The sequence below is a fragment of the Micromys minutus genome, assembly GCF_963924665.1.
Source record: "Micromys minutus genome assembly, chromosome: 10".
In the NCBI taxonomy this organism is placed as follows: Eukaryota; Metazoa; Chordata; class Mammalia; order Rodentia; family Muridae; genus Micromys; species Micromys minutus.
This window is the reverse complement of record NC_137979.1, coordinates 55893666-55914566: the sequence shown is the minus strand read 5'-3', so window position 1 is coordinate 55914566 and position 20901 is coordinate 55893666. Positions and strand designations below refer to the sequence as shown.

General features: G+C 41.3%; 1 protein-coding gene across 1 annotated transcript in view; it reads left to right on the top strand.

Annotated features, from left to right (window-relative positions):
• Nucleotides 1-20901, top strand: part of ABCA6 (ATP binding cassette subfamily A member 6) — a gene marked incomplete at both ends in the record, with an annotated part of 65927 nt that overhangs the window by 36620 nt on the left and 8406 nt on the right. Inside the window, 10 exons of the mRNA XM_080923424.1 lie at nucleotides 1563-1670; nucleotides 7184-7357; nucleotides 7573-7686; nucleotides 11966-12085; nucleotides 13346-13423; nucleotides 14824-14915; nucleotides 15581-15701; nucleotides 16315-16432; nucleotides 18691-18782; nucleotides 19249-19424. Coding sequence (XP_080779550.1) covers nucleotides 1563-1670; nucleotides 7184-7357; nucleotides 7573-7686; nucleotides 11966-12085; nucleotides 13346-13423; nucleotides 14824-14915; nucleotides 15581-15701; nucleotides 16315-16432; nucleotides 18691-18782; nucleotides 19249-19424 — 1193 coding nt within the window. The remainder of the gene's footprint in view (nucleotides 1-1562; nucleotides 1671-7183; nucleotides 7358-7572; nucleotides 7687-11965; nucleotides 12086-13345; nucleotides 13424-14823; nucleotides 14916-15580; nucleotides 15702-16314; nucleotides 16433-18690; nucleotides 18783-19248; nucleotides 19425-20901) is intronic.

Here is a 20901-nt window from a genome sequence, read left to right as displayed (position 1 = left end):
TCCTTATTTCAAGTGCTTGTGGTAAGTCACCATTTCCTGATGGAAGAAAGGAATATTTAAAATGGACCCCAGATGTTTCCTATCAGAAGCAAGGCTAAACATGGACGAGCTGGAGGAAATTTTGGTCTACAAAAATGTGTCAAAATGGCTTCCACTGAATCAGCAGAGCTGGGAGTACATGCTAGTGTAGATTTTCTGCAGATAATGGAAAAATACTTAGCATATCAATGATGAATATATATTCATATATATTCATATATATATACACACATATACACATATAGTATATATAGTATATATTTTATATACATTATATAGACTGTTTATATACATAATACACACGTTATATAATGTATGCATGTGCACTATGTTATATACACATACATAAATATATACACACATATAAACACACACATATATACACATATATAACATAAATATACACACATAATGTAAATATATAATAACACACCTATATATGTGTGTATGCAATATATTTATATATATTATATTTATGTGTGCTTATATACATATGTGTTTATACCTATAAGCTAAAGTATTGTATACATGACCATATGATCAGGGAGGACATGGGATGATTCAAGAATTAAGCACTTAGGGGAACTCTTTGAAACTTAAAAGCTGAGGAATGTATCTGGGAGATATAACACTTACCTAGCATTTTAAGGTGCTGCTAAGTTTGAACCCTAAGATCTCAAGGGAAAAAATGGCCAAAAAAAGCAGTTATTAACAGCTTCTTGATTTTTTTCATTTTAGAATAGATGTATTTATTTGACATGTATGGGTGTTTTGTCTGCATGTCTGTCTGTGTTCTATGTGCATGCAGTGCCCAAGCAGCTAGAAGGCGGCATGGGAGTCAGGTGTAAGCTTTGTGTGGGTGCTGGGAAACGAACCTGCATTCTCTGCAACAATAACAGCCTCTCTTGACTGTTGAGACATCTCTCTAGCTACCTGCCTTGAGTTTTACGTTTATTTTATTTATTGTTTACTCAGAATTCAGAATTCCTTCATCTAAGACAGGAGGAACTTTATATCCACTAAGCGTCAGTTTAATTCTGCTCTTAATTCCCCTGTGCTTCTGGTCCCCACCTCCTTGCCTACCATTTCTAGGATGTGACTATTTCACATACCCCACGCAGTGGAAATACACAGTACTTGTTCCTTTTACCTGGTTTGTTTCAGCTCATATCATATATCCCAAGTGGATTTATCTTGAAGCATTTGACAGGATTTTCTCCCCTTTAAAGTGGAACAAATCGTTACACACATGTGTACGTATTTAGTTTTGCTTCTTTATAACCTACTAATGGCATTTGAGTTCTTTTTGCCTCTCTGTTACTCTCACGATGCTACCAACATGGGTGTCAAGCTTTCTCTTCAAAAGCCTTCTGCTTGCTCTTTTGGATATATACTCTAAAGTAGGTCCTAAAATATTCTCGACTTCTGTGTTTTGGGTAAGTCTTGTGGTAAGTGATAGGTATGGTTTTACAGATAACAGATGATACTTTGGTTTTCCACCGCAATTCCTTTTGTGTTTGCAGGACATCATGATGATCTGGCTTGGGATTCTGGAAGCTTCCCTGTTTATACTGTTTATTGTGTGCAGCATTTCCCCGCATATTTCCATGAGCAGCACCAATGATTATAAAGTAAGAAAGTGTGGGTAGGGGTCACTAATCATTTCAATAGTTGTATTTTTTTAAAAAGGCTTTTAATTGGTTCCTTGTGAATTTCTCATCATGTACCCCAGTCTCACACATCTTCTCCTTCCATCATACCTTACCCCACCTTTGCCACCTCCCTCCCAACAGAGAAAAAAAAAAAACTGCAGAAACTGTGGTGTGTCACAGTGTGTCCCATAGGATGTCCTTTTGTTCACACTTCCTTGCTTGCAAATGTTCATTGCAATGAGTCACCAGTCTGGCTTCTGCTACTCCATCAACACTGGAACCTCACTGGCACTCCCATTGCTGCCCTGTGTCATAGAGATCCTGTATTTGGGATCTGGAGAACTGGCCCCTTCTTGTACTCCAGCAGCTCATCAAAGGGGTAGATGTTGGGGTGGACCAATTCAGAGCCATGGATCTCGGCCTGGGAGGTATCAGAGACAGTCAACCCTCTGGCTCTCACTCACGCTCTCACACCTGGCTTAGTAGCACCCCCCCATTCCCACCCCAGTCCCCATGACTCCCACCTCTCCCAACCCCTACAACCAGGGCTAGCTCTATTTTGCTGCTCGGGTGAGGCTCAGGGCCTGCTTTCCTGAGCTTAGCAGCTGGTGAGGGACATGGATAGTTCTCCCACTCTCATAGCTGCAGGGCCAGCTTTCCCATCTGCCATAGATAGTGAGGGATGATGGAAGGGAGGAGGGTTTCTCTCATCTATACCACTGCCCAGAAGACAAGAGTCATGGCCAGCTCTCCTACTCTTGGGCTGGCTCATCTGCAATAACTCCTATAGGTCTAGTGGGTTGCCCAGGCAAGGTATAGGAGGGAGGAGGAGACGAGGAGGGAGGAGGAGGGAGGAGGAGGGAGAAGAGAGAGGAGGGAGGAGGAGGGAGGAGGAGGGAGAAGAGAGAGGAGGGAGGAGGAGGGAGGAGGAGGGAGAAGAGAGAGGAGGGAGGAGGAGGGAGGAGGAGGGAAGAGGAGGGAGAAGGAGGGAGAAGAGGGAGAAGGAGGGAGGAGGAGGGAGGAGGAGGGAGGAGGAAGGGGGAGGAGCAAGGAGGAGGAGGGAGGAGGAGGATCTCTCTCTCATCTATGCCACAGCAGGGAGACACAGTAAGAGGGCCAGTTCTCCTATGCTTGTCCTTGAGACAGGCTCATTTGCAACTCAGTAATGATATATTTTAATCATATAAGTGCAGAATATTTTTCTTCATGGTATGGGGAAGAAATGAAACAGAGCCTTAATTTAGACAATGTAGTTTGGAATTGTTTCCAGCCACTCAGAAAGCTTATTTTTAAATGCGAACACAGTTCTTACCTCAAGGTTAGGTGGAAAGTTTCAGGTTGTCATATGACTTTAAATCTTCAAAGCAGAATATTATATATCTTTTGGATGAACTTTTTAAGCTGAAAGGAAAACAATCACCGAGGTTGACATTAAAGATCAAATTTAAGACTTAGATTCCCTTTGCACTCTGGAAATTACAGTTTTATATCCATCTGTATTTGCATCCTTTACCCAGACAAAAACATATAAGATTTATATAAGTTGGCTGTCACCATCCTGAGCCATTAACCTTCACAGAAAAAGGAAGATGTTTTTTATCCCTCAGGTTCACAATTACTTAATTACTGCTGCTGCTGCTGGTATTTTAACTCGGAAGGCTTTAGAAGGTGTTCTTTTTTTTTTCTTTATAAAGATTTATTTATTTATTTATTTTATGCATATGTGCACACTGTAGCTGTCAGACACTCCAGAAGAGGGCATCAAATGCCATTACAGAGGGTTGTGAGAACAACCAGGTAGTTGCTGGGAATTGAACTCAGCACCTCTGGAAGAGCAGCCAGTGCTCTTAACCGGCGAGCGATCTCTCCAGCCCCGGCAGGCTTTCTTTTATTTTATTTTTTAGAGACATGATCTTTTAAGAATGGCATTTTTTCCCCCAAGAAAACTTCCTATATAAACGCTAAATTTTTCACATCATTCTCCCATACCCTCTCAATCCTCATCTAAGGGTACAGCCTCGTAAGACGCCTGCAGCTTTTCATCTAAGGATCGTGGCCTTGTGAGATGACCTCCATGACCCCCATTCTGTTGCCATGCCAACCCATGCTGTCATTGCTCGGGTCTCATTTAAGCAGCTATACCATTTCATGAGTACAGCTTTCCTGTCTTGCATCAGACTTCCTCGGTCCTCCGACTCTTAAAAATCTTTTATTAGACTTCTATTTAGTATTTTAGACCTACTGTTTGTCTCTCTACAGCTCATTCGCTGTCATGGCCCTGTAGCAGTAAATATTAAAAAGGGCACGAGCGTTTTCCATGCTCCACAGTGGCCCCTGGTACTCTCTGACCCAGGTGGGAGTGACCAGAACCTGTTCCTTCCAGCACCGTAGAGCCGTACGGAATTAACATTAATTTATCTCAGTGGCAGCAGCCCTGTAGTTAGTCTCTCTCTCCCAGTTGCCTCTCAACTAGCCTGGAACTCTGCTCACAATCTCTGTTGCCACCTCCTGGTCCCAGTGGTGGCTACCCACTCACAGTTCCCTTGGCGTTGAGTCGCCATGTAAAGGAAAACACCACACAATAAACTCTGATCCAATTGGTAAGATATAATTTGCCTACCTAGACAAGTTCAATCATCCTGTACACATCCATCCCTTATAAAATATTTATAACAGCCTGTATCTATGCAGAGGTGCACAGAGAGGAACGGCTCCATCTTGATTCCTCCCCCTGGCTTCTCCCTCTTTCTCTTTCTAAAACTTTATTCCCACCTATTCTTCCTTCTCATCCAGTGACAGGCCTTGTTCTATCTTGAACCTGCCTTCACCTGCATAAACACAACAACTAACATGGCCCTTTCTTACAGTTTTATTGTTTTACAAAAACTAAAAAAAAAAAAACAAATCGATTAAATATAAAGGTCCAGAATCTAGAGCCCACAAAAGCTGATAGAATGCTATTATTGGACCTCCCTCCCATACCTGACCTCACATAATGAGAACCAGAAAATATTTAGAGTTCTCTCTATTATTCATGGGTTAACGTGGCATTGCACATCAGTGTACCAATTAAAACATGGCTACAGAATTGGATTTGTAGGTCTCAAGTTCTTAAACACAATGTGTAATTATTTTCAATAGTAGCACATTATTAATTTTACCTTAAAAATCCTTGTATTTTCAACCACCCCTACACATGTATACACGTGCAATGCATAAGCCAGTCATTGTTAGCAATACTTTTTTTAATTAAAAAACTTTATTTAAAAAAAAACTAAGATAAATGTACAGATTTTAAGCATTTTTTGCATAAAAGTATACGAATACATTTTTGTCAGTACTTGGTTTTTTTTAAAGGTTTGATACTGTGCATTAAGATCTTACTAGTTACAATGAGCATAAAGTACATGTAAAACAAGATGTAACCTGGAACTAGTCAAAGTTTTCTTGGTGTGCAAAGATTAAGCATAATGGTTTTTCATTTTCTTTTTCTTTTTCTGGGGTGTTCTGAACTTTCTAGGGTTAGTACCCAATTATCATTGACTGCATATTATATCTGTTCTTTTGTAACTGGGTTATCTCACTCAGGATGATATTCTCTAGATGTATCCATTTTCTTAAGAATTTCATAAAGTCATTGTTTCTGATATCTGAATAGTACTCCATTGTGTAAATATACCACAATTTTTGTATTCATTAATCTACTGAAGGACATCTGGGTTCTTTCCAGCTTCTGGCTATATATATAAATAGGGCTGCTATGAACATTGTGGTGCATGTGTCTTTGTTATATGTTGGAGCTTCCCTGGGGTATATGCCCAGAAGTGGAATAACTGGGTCTTCAGGTAGTATTATGTCAATTTTCTGAGGAATTGCCAGACTGATTTCCAGAGTGGTTGTACCAGTTTACAACCCCACCAACAGTGGAGAAGTGTTCCTCTTTCTCAGCATCCTCACCAGCATCTGCTGTCATCTGAATTTCTGATCTTAGCCATTCTGACTGGTGTGAGGTGGAATCTCAGGGTTGTTTTGATTTGCATTTCCCAGCAATACATTTTTCAGACAAGCAAATAAAGTGAATTTATATCTTCATTGTGACAAGAGCCACCAGCCATGTATCCCAGCATGGTACCAGCACTTTTCTCCACTTTTTGGTATTCTTTGTCCCTTTGATTGGCACATTAGGGTGGACTGTAAGCCCTAGCTTATTGGGTTTAGTTTGACGAAGCCCAGCCTGTGACACACCTCCCAAAATGTTCAAAAACAACAGCTCTTGATATTTCTGAAGAGTCCAACAATTACACCATGGTTCGACTGAAAAAAGATAAAAAGGCAGAGGGAGATTTTTCTGCTATTATTTGAGGTAATCAACTAGAAGAACTGTTTAAGTCTCAGTAGCTCTTAAAATGGGAGATGGTAGCTTCTCAAACAGAAGTTGGGGTATTAATACCTTAAAGATAGCAAATGACTACCAGAGACCCATGTGTAGTGTGTAGACATTTGATGAGTTTTGACATGAATTTGATATGATTTTTCCAAGATTCAGAATTCAAGTACTTCCCAAGATAGTGCCTGGGAGTGGAGTTAAGATCAAAACCAATCTCATAGGCTTGATATGTGTACTAAATTATGTAATATACTTAAAAAGTATCACTCTCCAGGTAGGAATAAAGTTTGATAAAACCTTACTTTGAAAAGGTTATCATCTACTCTATCAGATTCAATTACTAGGGTGTTGTCACTGTATTCTTCACAGTGTTAGAAAAGCAATCCTAAGATTCCTATAGAAGCACAGAAGACTAAACAGTCAAAGCAACCCTGTTGTTTTTAAAACAAAATCCTAAATGTTCGATTTTCCAGATGAAGATACAGGAGCCAGACGACATGTTTCTCTTCCTAGCTCAGAGAGGCAGAGACACACCCAGCTGACCTTCCTACTCTACCAACATCCAAAAAGAAAAGAGCTCTTTCTTCTATTTCATACTGTCTTAAATACCCTTCAACTCAAAGCCTTCCTTTCTTTTTCCTGAGCTTTCTTATGTCCACTCCTGTCAACAAGTTGCTTCTCTGCCTTTTGACCTATTGTTGACTTTACTTAATCCTGTTTACAGGGAGCTCTTTGAATTAAAGGTGTGTGCTAGGGCTGAGCCACACCACAACAATGCCTTTCAAGTTCACAGTTTTGGGGTTCACAATGTGAACCATGTCGGAGGGGCTGGGATGTTCAAGCTAGCATGTATAAAGCCACGGGTTTGAGCACCATTCCTGATAAACCATGCAGAATGGCCCATGCTTTTAATCTTAGCATTTGGGAGATGCAAACAAGATGAGAAGTTAAATGTCATCCTTTATGCATAATGTCAGGCCAGCCTCCGCTACATAAGAGACTACCTGCTTCCCCCACCCTGCAAAACCCACAGAACAAACGCCAACCAAAGAAAAACACTTTTCAATGTAACCGAACTGATGCACATTCCGTATTCTCCCATCAGAAGAAAGCCGATTCCCAGCTTTGGATTTCTGGCCTCTTCCCTTCTGCCTACTGGTGCGGGCAGGCCGTGGTGGACATCAGCCTTTTCAGCGGAATTCTTCTCACAAGCTACATAACACTCTATACGACCAAACTGACGCACATTCAGTTGACCAGCGAAATTGTGCTATCTATAGTGAGTAACACGGCGTTCATCAAATGCTACGCAGTAATTAAAAAATCAAAGGACAACTGGCGGTTGTCCACATAGTTGAGAATGTTGGATACACATAGCAACACGCAAATTACCAGTATAAGAAGATGTTTTTTTTTTTTTTTTTTTTTAAATATGTAATTTAAAATCTCCTCCCGGTGTTTCATTTTAGCTGACATTGTCTGAATTATCTCCAGGTTGCTCTTGCATTGGGCTGCGCAGCTTCTCTTGTCTTCTTGACATATATGATATCATTTGTCTTTGGCAAAAAGAGAAAGAACAGTGGCCTCTGGGCAGTTTGCTTCTTTACTGTAAGTATGAACACCCAATTGAGCACAGTCATGTGTTGCCTTGGGCAGTGGGAAAATTAAAGTTGTCGATTAAATTTAAAGATTCAAACCCAGTGGACCCGACTTTTCCAAAGCTGACACCATACCTCAACAGCCAAGCTCATGTGATGCTTTCATGCCAGAATGTGAGTGTCCAACAGATTTACTCAGCCTTCCCAATGGGTCACTTAAAGTTACGTGTGTAAAGTACACATGAAATGTCACCTAATTTTAAGATCTGAACTTCACTCCAAAGGCAGATGTCTCATGCACATTCAATCATCCCACAAGTCCAGTGAAGCTTGAACTTCACATGGTTATTTCTCTCAAAGATTCCAGATTAAAATTACTCTGGAGAGAGGACCTGGAAATGTAACCTGCATTAGTAAGTCAGTTATGTCTCTGAAGAATTCCCGCATAGCACTTTGAGTGGAGTTCAACTGAGAACTTCAGAAGAAAAAAGACCCAAAGTTTAAAATGTACTGTTGAGTTTTCACAGTCTTCAGAACAAAGGAACTCCCTTCAATTTAAGAACCAGAAATGCCTTCCTAAGAGATTCCAAGGAGGAGGGGTGTCCAACTTTTGACATTGCAATATACTCTTCTCATCTGCAAATTTGTTAGTCTACGCTAGTAGCTGTCCTGGGATGCACGTGGCCTGCACACCACAGTTTGGGTGTGTTGTCTTGGGAGGTCTGTTCTAACTTCAACTGTGAGAATTACAAATACCAATTCCAATTCTTATGTCAAATAATTTATTAGTATCCATATCTGTCTCATAGCCACAGATATGAAGATGGGGTGCTTATAGGAGATTATGGGAAACTTTGTTATATATGTTAGCCCAAGCAGTGGAGACTTGGATTGCTGTTCATGCTGCCTTTAAGCTGATATTCCTAAGACGTGATTGAATGTCATCTCATTCATACCGTTTTTTCTACAGTTTTGGAACAGTAGTCCTGAAACTATGAGAGGTGTCAACCCAAGACCCATCTGTGAGAAAATACTCTTGTCCGATGCCACCCACTGGCCTCTACCGAAAATGAATGGGCACAGCTTTCTGCTGTCTCTTATTAATATTTGGCAGTCATACTTTGTGACTCTGGGTTGGATTTGGCTGCATTCAACAGTTCTCATTCTTACCTTCATTGTCACAATCCATTCTAAGCAGAGAAGCTACATACAGTACTACAGAGGGATTTGAGGTTAGCCAGGAGAATCTATGAGTCAGACAGTCGAAGACAACTTTGATTAGCTAACAGAGCTGCTGACATTTCCCAGTTATCCCCAGTACTGACTATGCAGAACAGATAACATTAGAGATGATCTTACTGTGACTCACCCGATTTTTATTTTAACTAAATACTCTTTCATGTGTCTAGCAGAAGTGAGCCAAGCAACCGTACTGATTCCTTACGTTTCAACTCTGAATGGATTATTTCTGGGAGCTGATGGTTAAGTATTTCAGGGCTAAGGTCAATATGGCTGTTGGCAAGTGTGTTACTATCAGTCTTGAGGATGGTAGAGATGGTATAGTCAGTGCCTTAAAGGTTCTCTTTCAGGTACTTTACTTTCAGGTCCAAGTAACTGGCATCCTGGGATAATAATTTCTTCTGTAGCTCTTTCCTCTCCTTTTGTTGTCTCTGCAAAGGAATCACTTAAGATTTGTGTAACACGCTCATTTGGCTTGGTGCTTTTGCTATATATTAAGTGAAAAAAAAATCAACCTAAGGCCTTATGCACATAACTTATGTTAGTTTGCAGAAAGCAAACTCTTGGATGAAGAGGCAGGCATTCATCAGCCACAGCAGAAGCACGTCTCAATAGTTTGTGACCCAAAATTCAGCAGAAAACTTAACAGGGCAGTTCTGATACGGTTGTAGGTTCTACTGTGATGATTTGAAATATACTAAAGGTGTTCAAATGATCAAAAGTAGGAATTCTTTAAAAATATATATCAAGGTGCCCTGGAAAGTGAGAGAAGATAAAAATAAATGTGGACAAGGGTGCCATACTTTGGTATATAGATTGTAGAGGTCATGGCAAAATGAGAGCAGCCCTTCAGAATTGCCATCTAAGATAATTATCATGCTATAATAAATAAATATAACCAACATATTAAATATATTTAGTTATCAAGCAGTTGGCTCTATTCTAAATTGTTTTTAGTGAATGATCAATCATTCTGGGAAGACATAGAGGTTTGGAGAACAATGTATGCAATGCATAGGATGTATGCATATTGCTATCTTGGATTGAGTCGGGAAAGTGTATTTGGTCATTTTAGCTTTGTGCTAAATCTCCATCTTTTCATTTATAAAGAATCTTCTTAGTCTGATTAATAGCTGGAGGAATGGGTTTTCCAATGCAGTTCTGTGTCATTTCTTTACTATTTTTTCTTTTTTTGAGGTTCTAATTTAATTACATTTCTCCCTCTCCTCTTCTTCCTCGAGAGCCTCCCACATCACTCCCCACTCTTCTTAAAATTCATGGCCCTTGTTTTCATTAATTGTTACTGCATACATATGCGTATTTTTATTTACACATGCATTTCTAAATACAACTGTTCATTCCCCATATTACTTGTATGTATTTTTTCAGGGCTGGTCATCTGGCATCAGAAAACTGTTGCTGTGCTCTTCCTTGGGGAGTACCACCTCTCTGACTCCCTGCTTTACTTAGTGGCCTGTCGCTCTATGCCTGGGGTTCAGTTCTCATGGGCTTTTCCCTGTACAGTTTGGCATGTTAGTTGGTGTCACGCTTGTTCATCTCATACTTGGGTGGCCATATTGTTGACAATGAACACAGCTTGTGATGTTACTTGGAGAAACAGTCTCACAGCAAAGCCTCTGATCATCTGGCTGTTTCCAGCCTTTCCAGCTCCTCCTCCACCATGTTCCCTGAGCCTCAGGTGCAGGGATGTTGTGTAGATGTATCCATTGGATGGGTCTCCACAACTCTGCATCTTGATTGGTTGTGCTGTTTTGTAGTAATCTCCATCTGTTTCGAAGAGATGTCTCTTGATAAGGAGTAAAGACTACATGTATCTGTGGGGACAAGGACAAATGCCTATAAATTATTGTGCTGGTTTAATGAAGTAATGGTTGGTTGTAGATTCTTTTTGAACAACCATGATTTCACTAACACTGAGTAGTTAGCTAAGTTTCCATCACCAGACACTGTACCTGCAAGTATACAAAGTAAAAGAAAGCTCGTGCATGGCCTGTTTATGGGGTGTAAGTCTATACATCCAGAGCAGAATATAGAAGGACAGTCCCTCACTTCTGGGTGCGAAGATTCAGGTTCAATTAGCACATCACAGAGAACAGTGCACGGTGTGTTTACTGTGTCACTGTTCACCATAGCAAACAGGTGGCATCAGTTAAAGGACAGTTGGCAGACGACTAAGTGGAGAGATGCCACATGGAAATGTAAGGATATGTTCCTATGCTGCCATAGATTGCAGTACCGTCCTTTGCAGAAAAATGGGCGGAACTTGAAGGCATCATATTGAGTAAAACCACAAACGGCACATGTTCTTCTTCTGACATGAAAGCCGAGGAAAGTGCTTACAATCACAAAACAGTGATTATTAGAAATTGGGAAAGTGGGGAGAGGGGCAGCTGCTAAACCAAGACTGGGCACTGAGGTTCAAACCACAACTATAAAAAATAATCTCTGAAGGTCCACTTTACAATAGAATCAACATGAGTTTGTGCATTAAGGAAGGATTAACACAGACATTGTAAACACAAACGATAAGGTGATGTAAATACTAATTACCCTAATTTGATTGGTACATATTGTTATGTGTATTCAAATACCACACAGGCTAGGGGCTGTTCAGTGGTATAGTGCATGTTTAGCATCATGAGGCTCAGGATCCTCAATTAAAAATGAAAGGTCATACAGAACACACATTATGTAAAATTAACATGTTCATTGGGGAGATAACCTCTCTCTCTCTCTCTACACACACACACACACACACACACACACACACACACACACACACACACACACAATGTCTCTCTGTGTAGTGTATATATGTGTGTGTGTATGTGTGGGTGGGTGTGTAGGTGTGTGTGTGTGTGTGTGTGTGTGTGTGTGTGTCTGTGTGTGTGTGTGTATTAAAATAAAACCATTCCCTTTTTGTCTCAGAAATATAAAATTGTTATGGCCACATATTTGTATTTTTATATGGAAAATTGTGGAATCTGTCATTTGATGTCTCATTTGTCATTCTTGGACTTGCCCCGTAGGTCATAACCATTATGTTTGACACAGTTTTGTCCAGTCTCTTCAGTGAAGCACTGCTCATTTCTGCCATGATGTTAGTTCCTTCCTTTTCATTGAATGCACTCCTGATTGTCTTAGAACTGGTAAGAAATGTCATCAACTGTTCCATAAAATAAAATGAATACATAAGCTATCTTCTGTACCTACATCTGTGGAAATAGAAGGTGGGTGAGTGGGCTCGGAGAGGGAAAGGCAACAGACACAAGGGCTTGCTTTTGATAATTAGATGCTCTGATTTTTAAGAACTTCCTGCTTCAATGGGTGCTTATGAACAACTGAGGATAAGCTCATACACATTATTGCAGGTGTGTATCAAACACCATTCTCTGCTAGTCACTGTGCTAGGGATTAGGGACACCTGATGGGCAAAACTGTCCAGTTCTTCTTTCTTAGAGTTTAGCAGAAGCAGACACAGATCAACCTCAAGCAAGGCACACTGGGCTTAAAGTGAGCTGGAGGGTTGCAATGGCAACAGATCAAATGCTGGGGAAGACTGTGAAGAGCAAAGCTGGTGCTTTTAGGAGTCAGAGAATTCTGGAGAAGTGATGCCCCTGAAAGATGAGTAAGAATTATCCAGGGATGGGGGGTTTAAAAAATAAGCATTTCCTGCAGAGAAAAACCAAAGGCCTTGGGAGATGAAAGACCATGGAGACTCAGAGGATCATGGATGTCAACAGAAGCTTGGTTGAGATCACGGTTTTCGGGAATCTTCACAACTCTAGATGAAATTACTTAATGTACAACATACCAACTATCATTGTGTTCTGTGAGGGTTAGGGAAGACTTGCCTACAAAAATATCTTTTGTTTGTTTGCTGTTGACAAAGCAAAGACTGGGAGTTATGACCATAGGTCCTTTTGCTCAGTATTTTTTCCTCTAAGACAGAAGGAGATGACACACACACAGATCTAGATTTGTTACAGGAGAGTCAGGAGTAATGATCTGCTTCCTCTACAACTGACCAATGATAAAAGGATAATGTCAAGGGCCACATGTTCTGACTGAGAAAACAGCCATCACCAAGAGAAGAAGAGATCCCATGACTGGGTTTGTGTGGGAAACGTAGGACAAACACCTCAATTCCTAAACTTTACACAATGTAAGCTCTGCTCTCTGTTTTGCTTTCAAAAATGCTTTTATTTTAAGTCAAAAGATTTTTTAATGGGAGAGATATAGGTTATCTTCATATTGAGAAAAGGTATTTAGTAGGGTGCTCTTCTCCTCTCTGTGTGTCATCAGTCACACAGAACTGAGTTTAATTAAGAAAATAGTAAGAGTGCAAAAATATTATTTAAGTGCAACTTGTGAAGAAAATATACTTAACTACTTATTTTTCTTTTCAGAGAGCCTACCAGCACTATGAAGAATTCGGAGAAAGCAAATACGGTTTATCTGGGGTTGATCTTCTATTATGTCTAATAGTAAGACTTCTTGGCTCACTGCATACCCTACGGATAGATATTTCTTTCTATAACTATGTGATCTGGTCTGAAGCTTGGCATCTCAGAAATGTGTTTGAAATATAGTTTTAGATAAAGTGATGGCTTTCAGACATGAATTTTAGTCTTAGGATAAGTTTTTGTGTGCCTTATACAATAAGTTAGGTATTCAGTATAGTATTAATTTTTGGTTTGTTTATTCTTTTCACTGTCATGTCTCTAAATAAGAAAGTGTAAAAACCAGATGCAGTATGAATTTTCCAAATTATGAGTAAAAGACAAAATTAAACATGAGTGAATGGGAAAATGATAATTTTAGATTTCTGGATGACAAAAGCTACCGTCTTTGCACACTGCCTGTCTGTAATGTTCTAGGCAAAACAATAGACCCCACATCTGCCCTCATGGGGCTTATATTCTAGAAGTATACGGGTAAACTAAATAAACAGTAAATACTGTGTGTGTTAAGTGTTTTAGTTATTCTCTATTGCTGTGGGAAACACCATGACCAGGGAAATTATAGAAGGAAACATTTAATGGCAGTTTAAAGGTTCAGAGGATGAGAGTATGACCTTCAGGGTGGAGGACACAGCAGCATGTGAGCATCTATCAAGCTGGAGCAATAGCTGAGAGCCACATTGGATCCACATGCACAAGAAAGATAAGAAATAGCTAACTGGGGGAATGGTGTGGGCTTTTGAAACCTCAAAGCCTCAGGGACACACCTCTTCTGGCAAGGCCACGCCTCCCAATCTTTCCCAAACAGTTCCACTAACTGGGGACAAAGCATTCAGAACTATGAGCCCAGGCAACCATTCTCATTCTAACTACCTCCAGCAGTCAGCAGAGACTTAAAAGACCTTAAAGGAGGCAGTGGTAAGAGTGGTCCTATCTTGCTCCAGGATCATCTAAGAAAAAGAAGGGAGTTTAATCAGATAGAAGGTTACTCAGCAAGGTAGGAATGTTGGAGCTAAGCAGAGTTGGTCCACATGGTGTTGTACAGAACTCCAGGGATTTCAGTGCACCTTTGAGTGGTTCAAGATGCTTCGGGTGGCTTGAAGCAAAGTGCAGAGGAGCAGAGAACTGTGTAGGAAGGCATTGCAAGCTGAGAAAGAAAGGTGACCTGGATCTCAGGCTCACAACACAGCAGAAAGAACAGTTGTGCTATGGAACATTTTAAAGTCAGAACAGAATTCACTGAGCTGTGAAGTATGAGCTTCGATCAGTAGGGAAGAGACAGGTCAAACCACTGTGTCGCGTGTTCTCCCCATCTTGTAAAAAAATTGCTACCAGATTGCCTGTAAATAAGAAAGCAACGATTTTACTCAAAAATTCAACTTGTGTTGGCTTACGTCTAAATAAAACCTTTTCTCTGCTCCTAGCCTTACTTCCACGCTCTGCTGTTCATTTTTGCTCTGAGGTGCCTGGAACTGAAATACGGGAAGAATGTAGTACGGAAGGATCCCATCTTCAGGTTAGTAAGGCAGTTAATTTCGCAGATGAGATCCCAGTTTAGCGTTTCTATTGTGGTGGCCCACTTTCAGTTTGCTGGTAAGGATTTCTACTTACAATGCAAGCAATCGGATGAGCAGTATCTTAGGCAGTGGTTTTCTAGTTTCCTGTCAAGAAGTAAGACCCGCCGCTAACCAGATAAGAAATACTTCAGTTTCCCAAAAATGTGAAGATTATCCAAGTATGCCCTTCTCCCTCCTAAGGTGGTATACGTCCTTGAGTGACAGGGATCGGGTGAAGAGATTTGACAACTGAGTGGAGGGGGTTTTACACAGGGGAACTGGGAAAGCATGAGCAGGAAAAGATGCTGAAACAAGCATCTGATTTGACAGAGGTAGAGCTGTAGTGACCCGTGGCGGTAGGAGTGACTTGAATTTTAGGAGGGGCGGGAGTGGCACCTGAAGACACACTTACAAACGCTGGCCTTAAAGGTCAAAGATGCCGTAAGGATAGCGACCACATCACAAGAGAGATTCTGGTCAGCAGTGCGTGAGCTCTATGCTGGAACAGTACAGAGAGTGGCGATCACCACCCGTCTATTGGGGAATAAAAGAAAACTGGTAAAATCACATGGTGAACAGGCTGCGGAAATAGGAGAACGGCGTGTAACTCGGTTGTTTTCCACAGGATATCTCCACGAAGTCTAAAAGTTCAGCCAAATCCAGAGGAACCTGTAGATGAAGACGAAGATGTCCAAGCAGAAAGAACGAGAACATCCAATGCCCTGAGCACTCCAGACTTAGACGAGGTTGAAAATCATAGATGCTGTTGAAAGTGTACAAGAATCTCTTAGAAGAAAAAAAAAAGGCACAAGATGTCGATTTTAACTTTTAAAGTTTGGAGTTTGCAAATACCCAAATCCACAGACACCCCAGAAGGCTCTTGAAACTAAAAGAGCATAAAACATAGTGATTTCATTCATCTTTTGAGGAACATGTATTCTAGCAACTAGAATTGTAATTTCGGAACAAAATACAACCTTATGGGTTGAGAAACGTACTCTGTGCTGTAAAATGCTTAGTAGGGACCAGGAGGTTGAACTACATTTCAGGATTGCATGGCAGGTGCTCCCGCTGAGCTGCTTTTCCAGGCACAAGGTTTTCTTTCATCCGAGGCTAATTTCTCTCTAATGTAGTCATGTGCCCTCTGCCTAGACAGGGAGTTGGCTTCCATGGTGCTTCCTCATGTGTTAGTAAATCAGAGACACTCCGTATGTCAATGAGTGTGCCTGGTATTGGTGACAGTCGTGATGGTAAATCTCGATTCATATACGGCTTGATTTACGGTAAACAGCGTGAGAAGAAGAGAATGAAACACCTCTGAGGTTCCGGGGGGGAAAACCGTTTTTCTGTCTCTCCTAGAAACCTGTCATAATTGCCAGCTGTCTGCACAAAGAGTACGCAGGGCGGAGGACTCGCTGCTGTTCAAAGAGGAGAAGCAAAGTAGCCGTGAGGAACATCTCTTTTTGTGTTAATAAAGGTTTGGGACGATCACGTTTTAAACTTACTCTTTAAAATGTCTCTATTACTTTAATTTTAATTTTATTTTTTAGCAGTCTAGTCATTACTCTCCTCCCAGTCTGCCCTCCCACAGTTCCTCATCCCATTCCTCCTCCCCACTGTCTACAGAGGAAGTCCCTCCAACCCCCTCTCATTCCAAACCCCCCGGCCCCCACCCCCACCTCCTGCCAGGCCTCCCCATTCCCTGGGACCTCAAGTCTCTCATAGGTTAGGCCAGACCAGGCAGTCCTCTGCTGTATATGTGTCAGGGGCCTCGGACCAGCTCCTGAATGCTGCCTAGTTGGTGGCTCGGTGCCTGAGAGATCTCAGGGGTCCAGGTTAGTTGAGACTGCTGGTCTTCCTATGCTTCTTCCAGCCTTTCCCTAATTCAACCATAGGGGTCTCCAACTTCAGTCCAATGGTTGGGTGTAAGTATCTGTCTGTCTCAGTCAGCTGCTTGTTGGGCCTCTAGGAGGGTAGCCATGCTGGGCTCCTGTCTGTAAGCACACCATAGCATCAGTAATAATGTCAGGCCATGGAGCCTCCCCCTGAGATGGATCCCAAGTTGGGCTTGTCACTGGACCTCCTTTCCCTCGGTTTCGTCTCCATTTTGCCCCTGTAGTTCTTTTAGATAGGAACAATTCTGGGTCATAGTTTTTGACTGTGGAATGGCAACTCCGTCGATTCCCTGTCTTTCTACTGGAGGTAGAATCTACAAGCTCCCTCTCCCCACTGTAGGGCATTTCATCTAAGGTCCCTCCCTTTGAGTCCTGAGAGTCTTGAGAGTCTCTCACCTTCCAGGTCTCTGGTACATTTTAGAGGTTCCCCCTCCCCACTGCAGGTTGCATATTTTCATTCATTCTGCTGGCCCCCAGGGCTTCTTTCTTTTCCCCTCCCCCATCATGTTCCCCTTTTCCCTTCCCTGTCCCCACTCCCATCCTAATCCCTCCCTCTCTCTGCTTCCCATGATTGTTTTCTTCCCCCTCCCAAGTAGGATTGAAGCCTCCTCGCTCAGGCCTTCTGCTTGTTTTTACATGTTGAGACTTGAACCTAGAGCCACATGTGTGCAAAGAAAGTTTTCTACCACTGTGGAGTATTCTTGGCTCTCTCTACTTCTTGTTTTAGGGCACAGTCTCACTAAGTTGCTGAGGATGGCCTTTTAAACTTACTCTGTAGTTCAGGCAGGTCTTAATCTTGTGATCCTCCTGCCTCAGCATTTTGAGTAGACAGGAATACAGGTCTGCATACAACACTCCATTAACCATTGTTTTTAGGAATGAACATCTATACTAAAGCACAGTTTCACTTGCTGTAGCCTTCCTCATTTGTTCAATAAATATATGAATACACATCATATGCATCATATGCATAGGAATCATTTTCATACATATATACACGTGTGTGTGTGTGTGTGTGTGTGTGTGTGTAAGGGACTGTTACAGGAACAATAAACTTCCTGCCCTTGTGGATTTTGCATTCTAAGGAGTTCATAAGAATAGCTTATCAATAACATATCAATTATTACCTAAGTCCTACGGGGAACACCAAAACATGTGTATTGATGTGAGTGACTTGGAACTGTGTCTGGTTGAACAAAGGAAGTCTTTACTTGAACAGCGACATTTAAGTCTAGGTCTATGTGACAGGAAGGGGAGGACTGCAGTGGCAAGCACTCAGACACAGCAGCAAATCTTAGTGGTTGAGTCTAAAGCAAAGAGTCCAGCAGATGCCTTGGTGTGAGGGAGGAATGGAGTCATGCAGGGTTAGAATGGGAACATTTCTTTAGAAGGCACGGTGCCTTTTACTCCACAATATGAGAATGTTAGAGGGTTTTTGTAGATGGTTCATATTTTGTAGAGATTACATACTGATATTTGTTATGAATTTTTACATCAGTTGAGATGAAAGAGTATGGTAGTTTGGTTTATTTTTGGCATAAGATTAGCGTTCCAGCCTTCTGAGACTTGTACATCATTTGCATGAACACACCAGTTCCAACCTCTCACATCTATGAAAAATAGCTGAACCGGGAAATCTCGAGGAGGGGGAAAAGACTGTTGTATCAGAGTAATATGTTTTTGGCAACATTTTCATGATGAGAATTAAAGAATATGTCTTCAGGATTTATGTCATGTATATTTTAAATTTGAATTACTCTATTCGAGAGATACAGACCTCTCAAGCTTTCACTGAAAAAAATGTAAATCTGCATTTCACTTCCCTCATTGTTTCTTTCAGGTGAAATTTTGGGGTTGTTAGGACCAGAAGGTGCTGGCAAAAGTTCCTCTATCAGGATGATTGCTGGGATCACGGAGCCAACAGCTGGAGAGGTAGTAAAAATGGAGGTTGCTTCCATTTCCACAAAATATTATGATGATCAAAGTAAACACAGGTTATATGTTTGTAAGGCTGTGATTTTGTTGCTGTTTTGGATATGTGTTTTGTTTTTCCTCTTATTGATTTTTTTGATGGTATTTAGAAGCTTGTGAAGGGAATTGGAAATGTTACCAGGAGCTAAGTGAGTTTTACCCACTATAATTTCTCAGGCACCACCTGAATTTTCTCACCCCATTTATATCAGTTACCGCCTGAACTTTAAGGTTTCCCATCCCATTTACACTTGAAATTGTGCTTGTATATTAGCAGATTGTGTTTTTGAATAATAAGTGTGGGTTACTTTGTGTGATATGTTCTAGCTGTTCTAGTAGTTTAGGTGTTTGCCAGCTATATGGGAGTGTCCAGATAGTGTGCAGAAAGGGCTTCCCATGTCCTCAGTAAAGCTGCTTACTCCTGTAGGTGGAACTGAAAGAGTTAAGTTCAGCTGTGGGTCACCAGGGCGATGGCCCAGCCAAGCTTGGATACTGTCCTCAGGAGAATGTGCTGTGGCCCATCCTGACTGTGAAGGAACATCTGGAGATTTACGCTGCTGTAAAGGGGCTGAGGAAGAAGGATGCTGTTATTGCTATTTCAAGGTATGGCAGAGGGTCCTGGAATTCCTTTTTTCAGGAGGTGGAGGCGCTACTCACAATGGATTCACTAGTAAGGAACAGGAGCAGTGAGGCATTTCTGCCTTTTCAGAACATTCATGGTAGAACAGAAATGAGAGACTACATCTGAGTCCCTACAAGTCTGAGCATGGGAGCTTAGAAGTCATTGAATTCAATAGTTGACAAAGAAGGAGTAAGTCTCTACTCATGACTGTCTTCAGATGTCTAATTATAAAAAAAATGGAGGAAGTGGTTTTGCCTCCATTTCTGCCCAGAGCCACAGGCAGAGCAGGCACATTGTCATCAGGACTCATGGCCTTCCTACAGAGAATTGAGGAAGAGACGCAGTAGCATTCACCCTACTGAGCCCATAAATGATCCCACACTCTCTGGCCACTGACTATCTGGGGAGAAACCTCCAGAAACTCTCAGGGTGCAGTTATTACACTACTGCTTGGGTCTGTATCTGCACTATTCAGGCCTCCATCTGCACTCAGAGCTAGAGCCGGCCCATTGCCATCGGAACTCACAGCCTTCTCATAGAGAGCTGAACACCCAGGACCAATCTCCGTCTGGAGCCCACAGCCCACAGACGCACAGGAAAGCCAAGCTCCATTCAGAGACAGCAAGATCAACTAACATCAAAGATGAGAAGATGGCAAGAGGCAAGTGCAAGAATCTAAGCAACAGAAACCAAGACAACCTGGCAACATCAGAACTAGCTTTCCCACCACAACAAGTAGTGTATATCCCAACACACAAGAAAAACAAGATCTGGACTTAAAATTGTGCCTCATGCTGATGATAGAGGGTGTGGGTAACTCCCTTAAAAAATACAGGAGTACACAGAAAAACAAGTACAAGCCCTTAGAGAAACAGGAAAACACAAGCAAATAGATGACGAAATTGAACAAAACCATCCAGGATCTAAAAACGAAAATGGAAACAATAAAGACAACTAAAAGAGAGACAACCCTGGAGATAGAAAACCTAGGAAAGAGGTCAGGAATCATAGCCACAAGCATCACCAACAGAATACAAGAGATAGAAGAGAGAATCCCAGGGGGCAGAAGATAACATAGAAAGCATTGACACAATAGTCAAAGAAAATGTAAGAATTAAAAAGCTCCTAACCCCAAACATCCAGAAAATTTAGGACACAATGAGAAGACTAAACCTAAGGATAATAGGTGTAGAAGAGAGCAAAGACTCTCTGAAAGGCCCAGCAAATATCTTCAACAAAATTATAGAAGAAAACTTTCCTAACCTAAAGAAAGAGATAACCATGAACATACAAGAAGCCTATAGAACTCCAAATAGATTGGACCAGAAAACAAATTCCTCCCAACACATAATAGTCAAAACACCAAATTTTCAAAACAAACAAAGTATAGTAAAAACAGTAAGGGATAAAGGACAAGTAACATATAAAGGCAGACCGATCAGAATTACAAGACTTCTC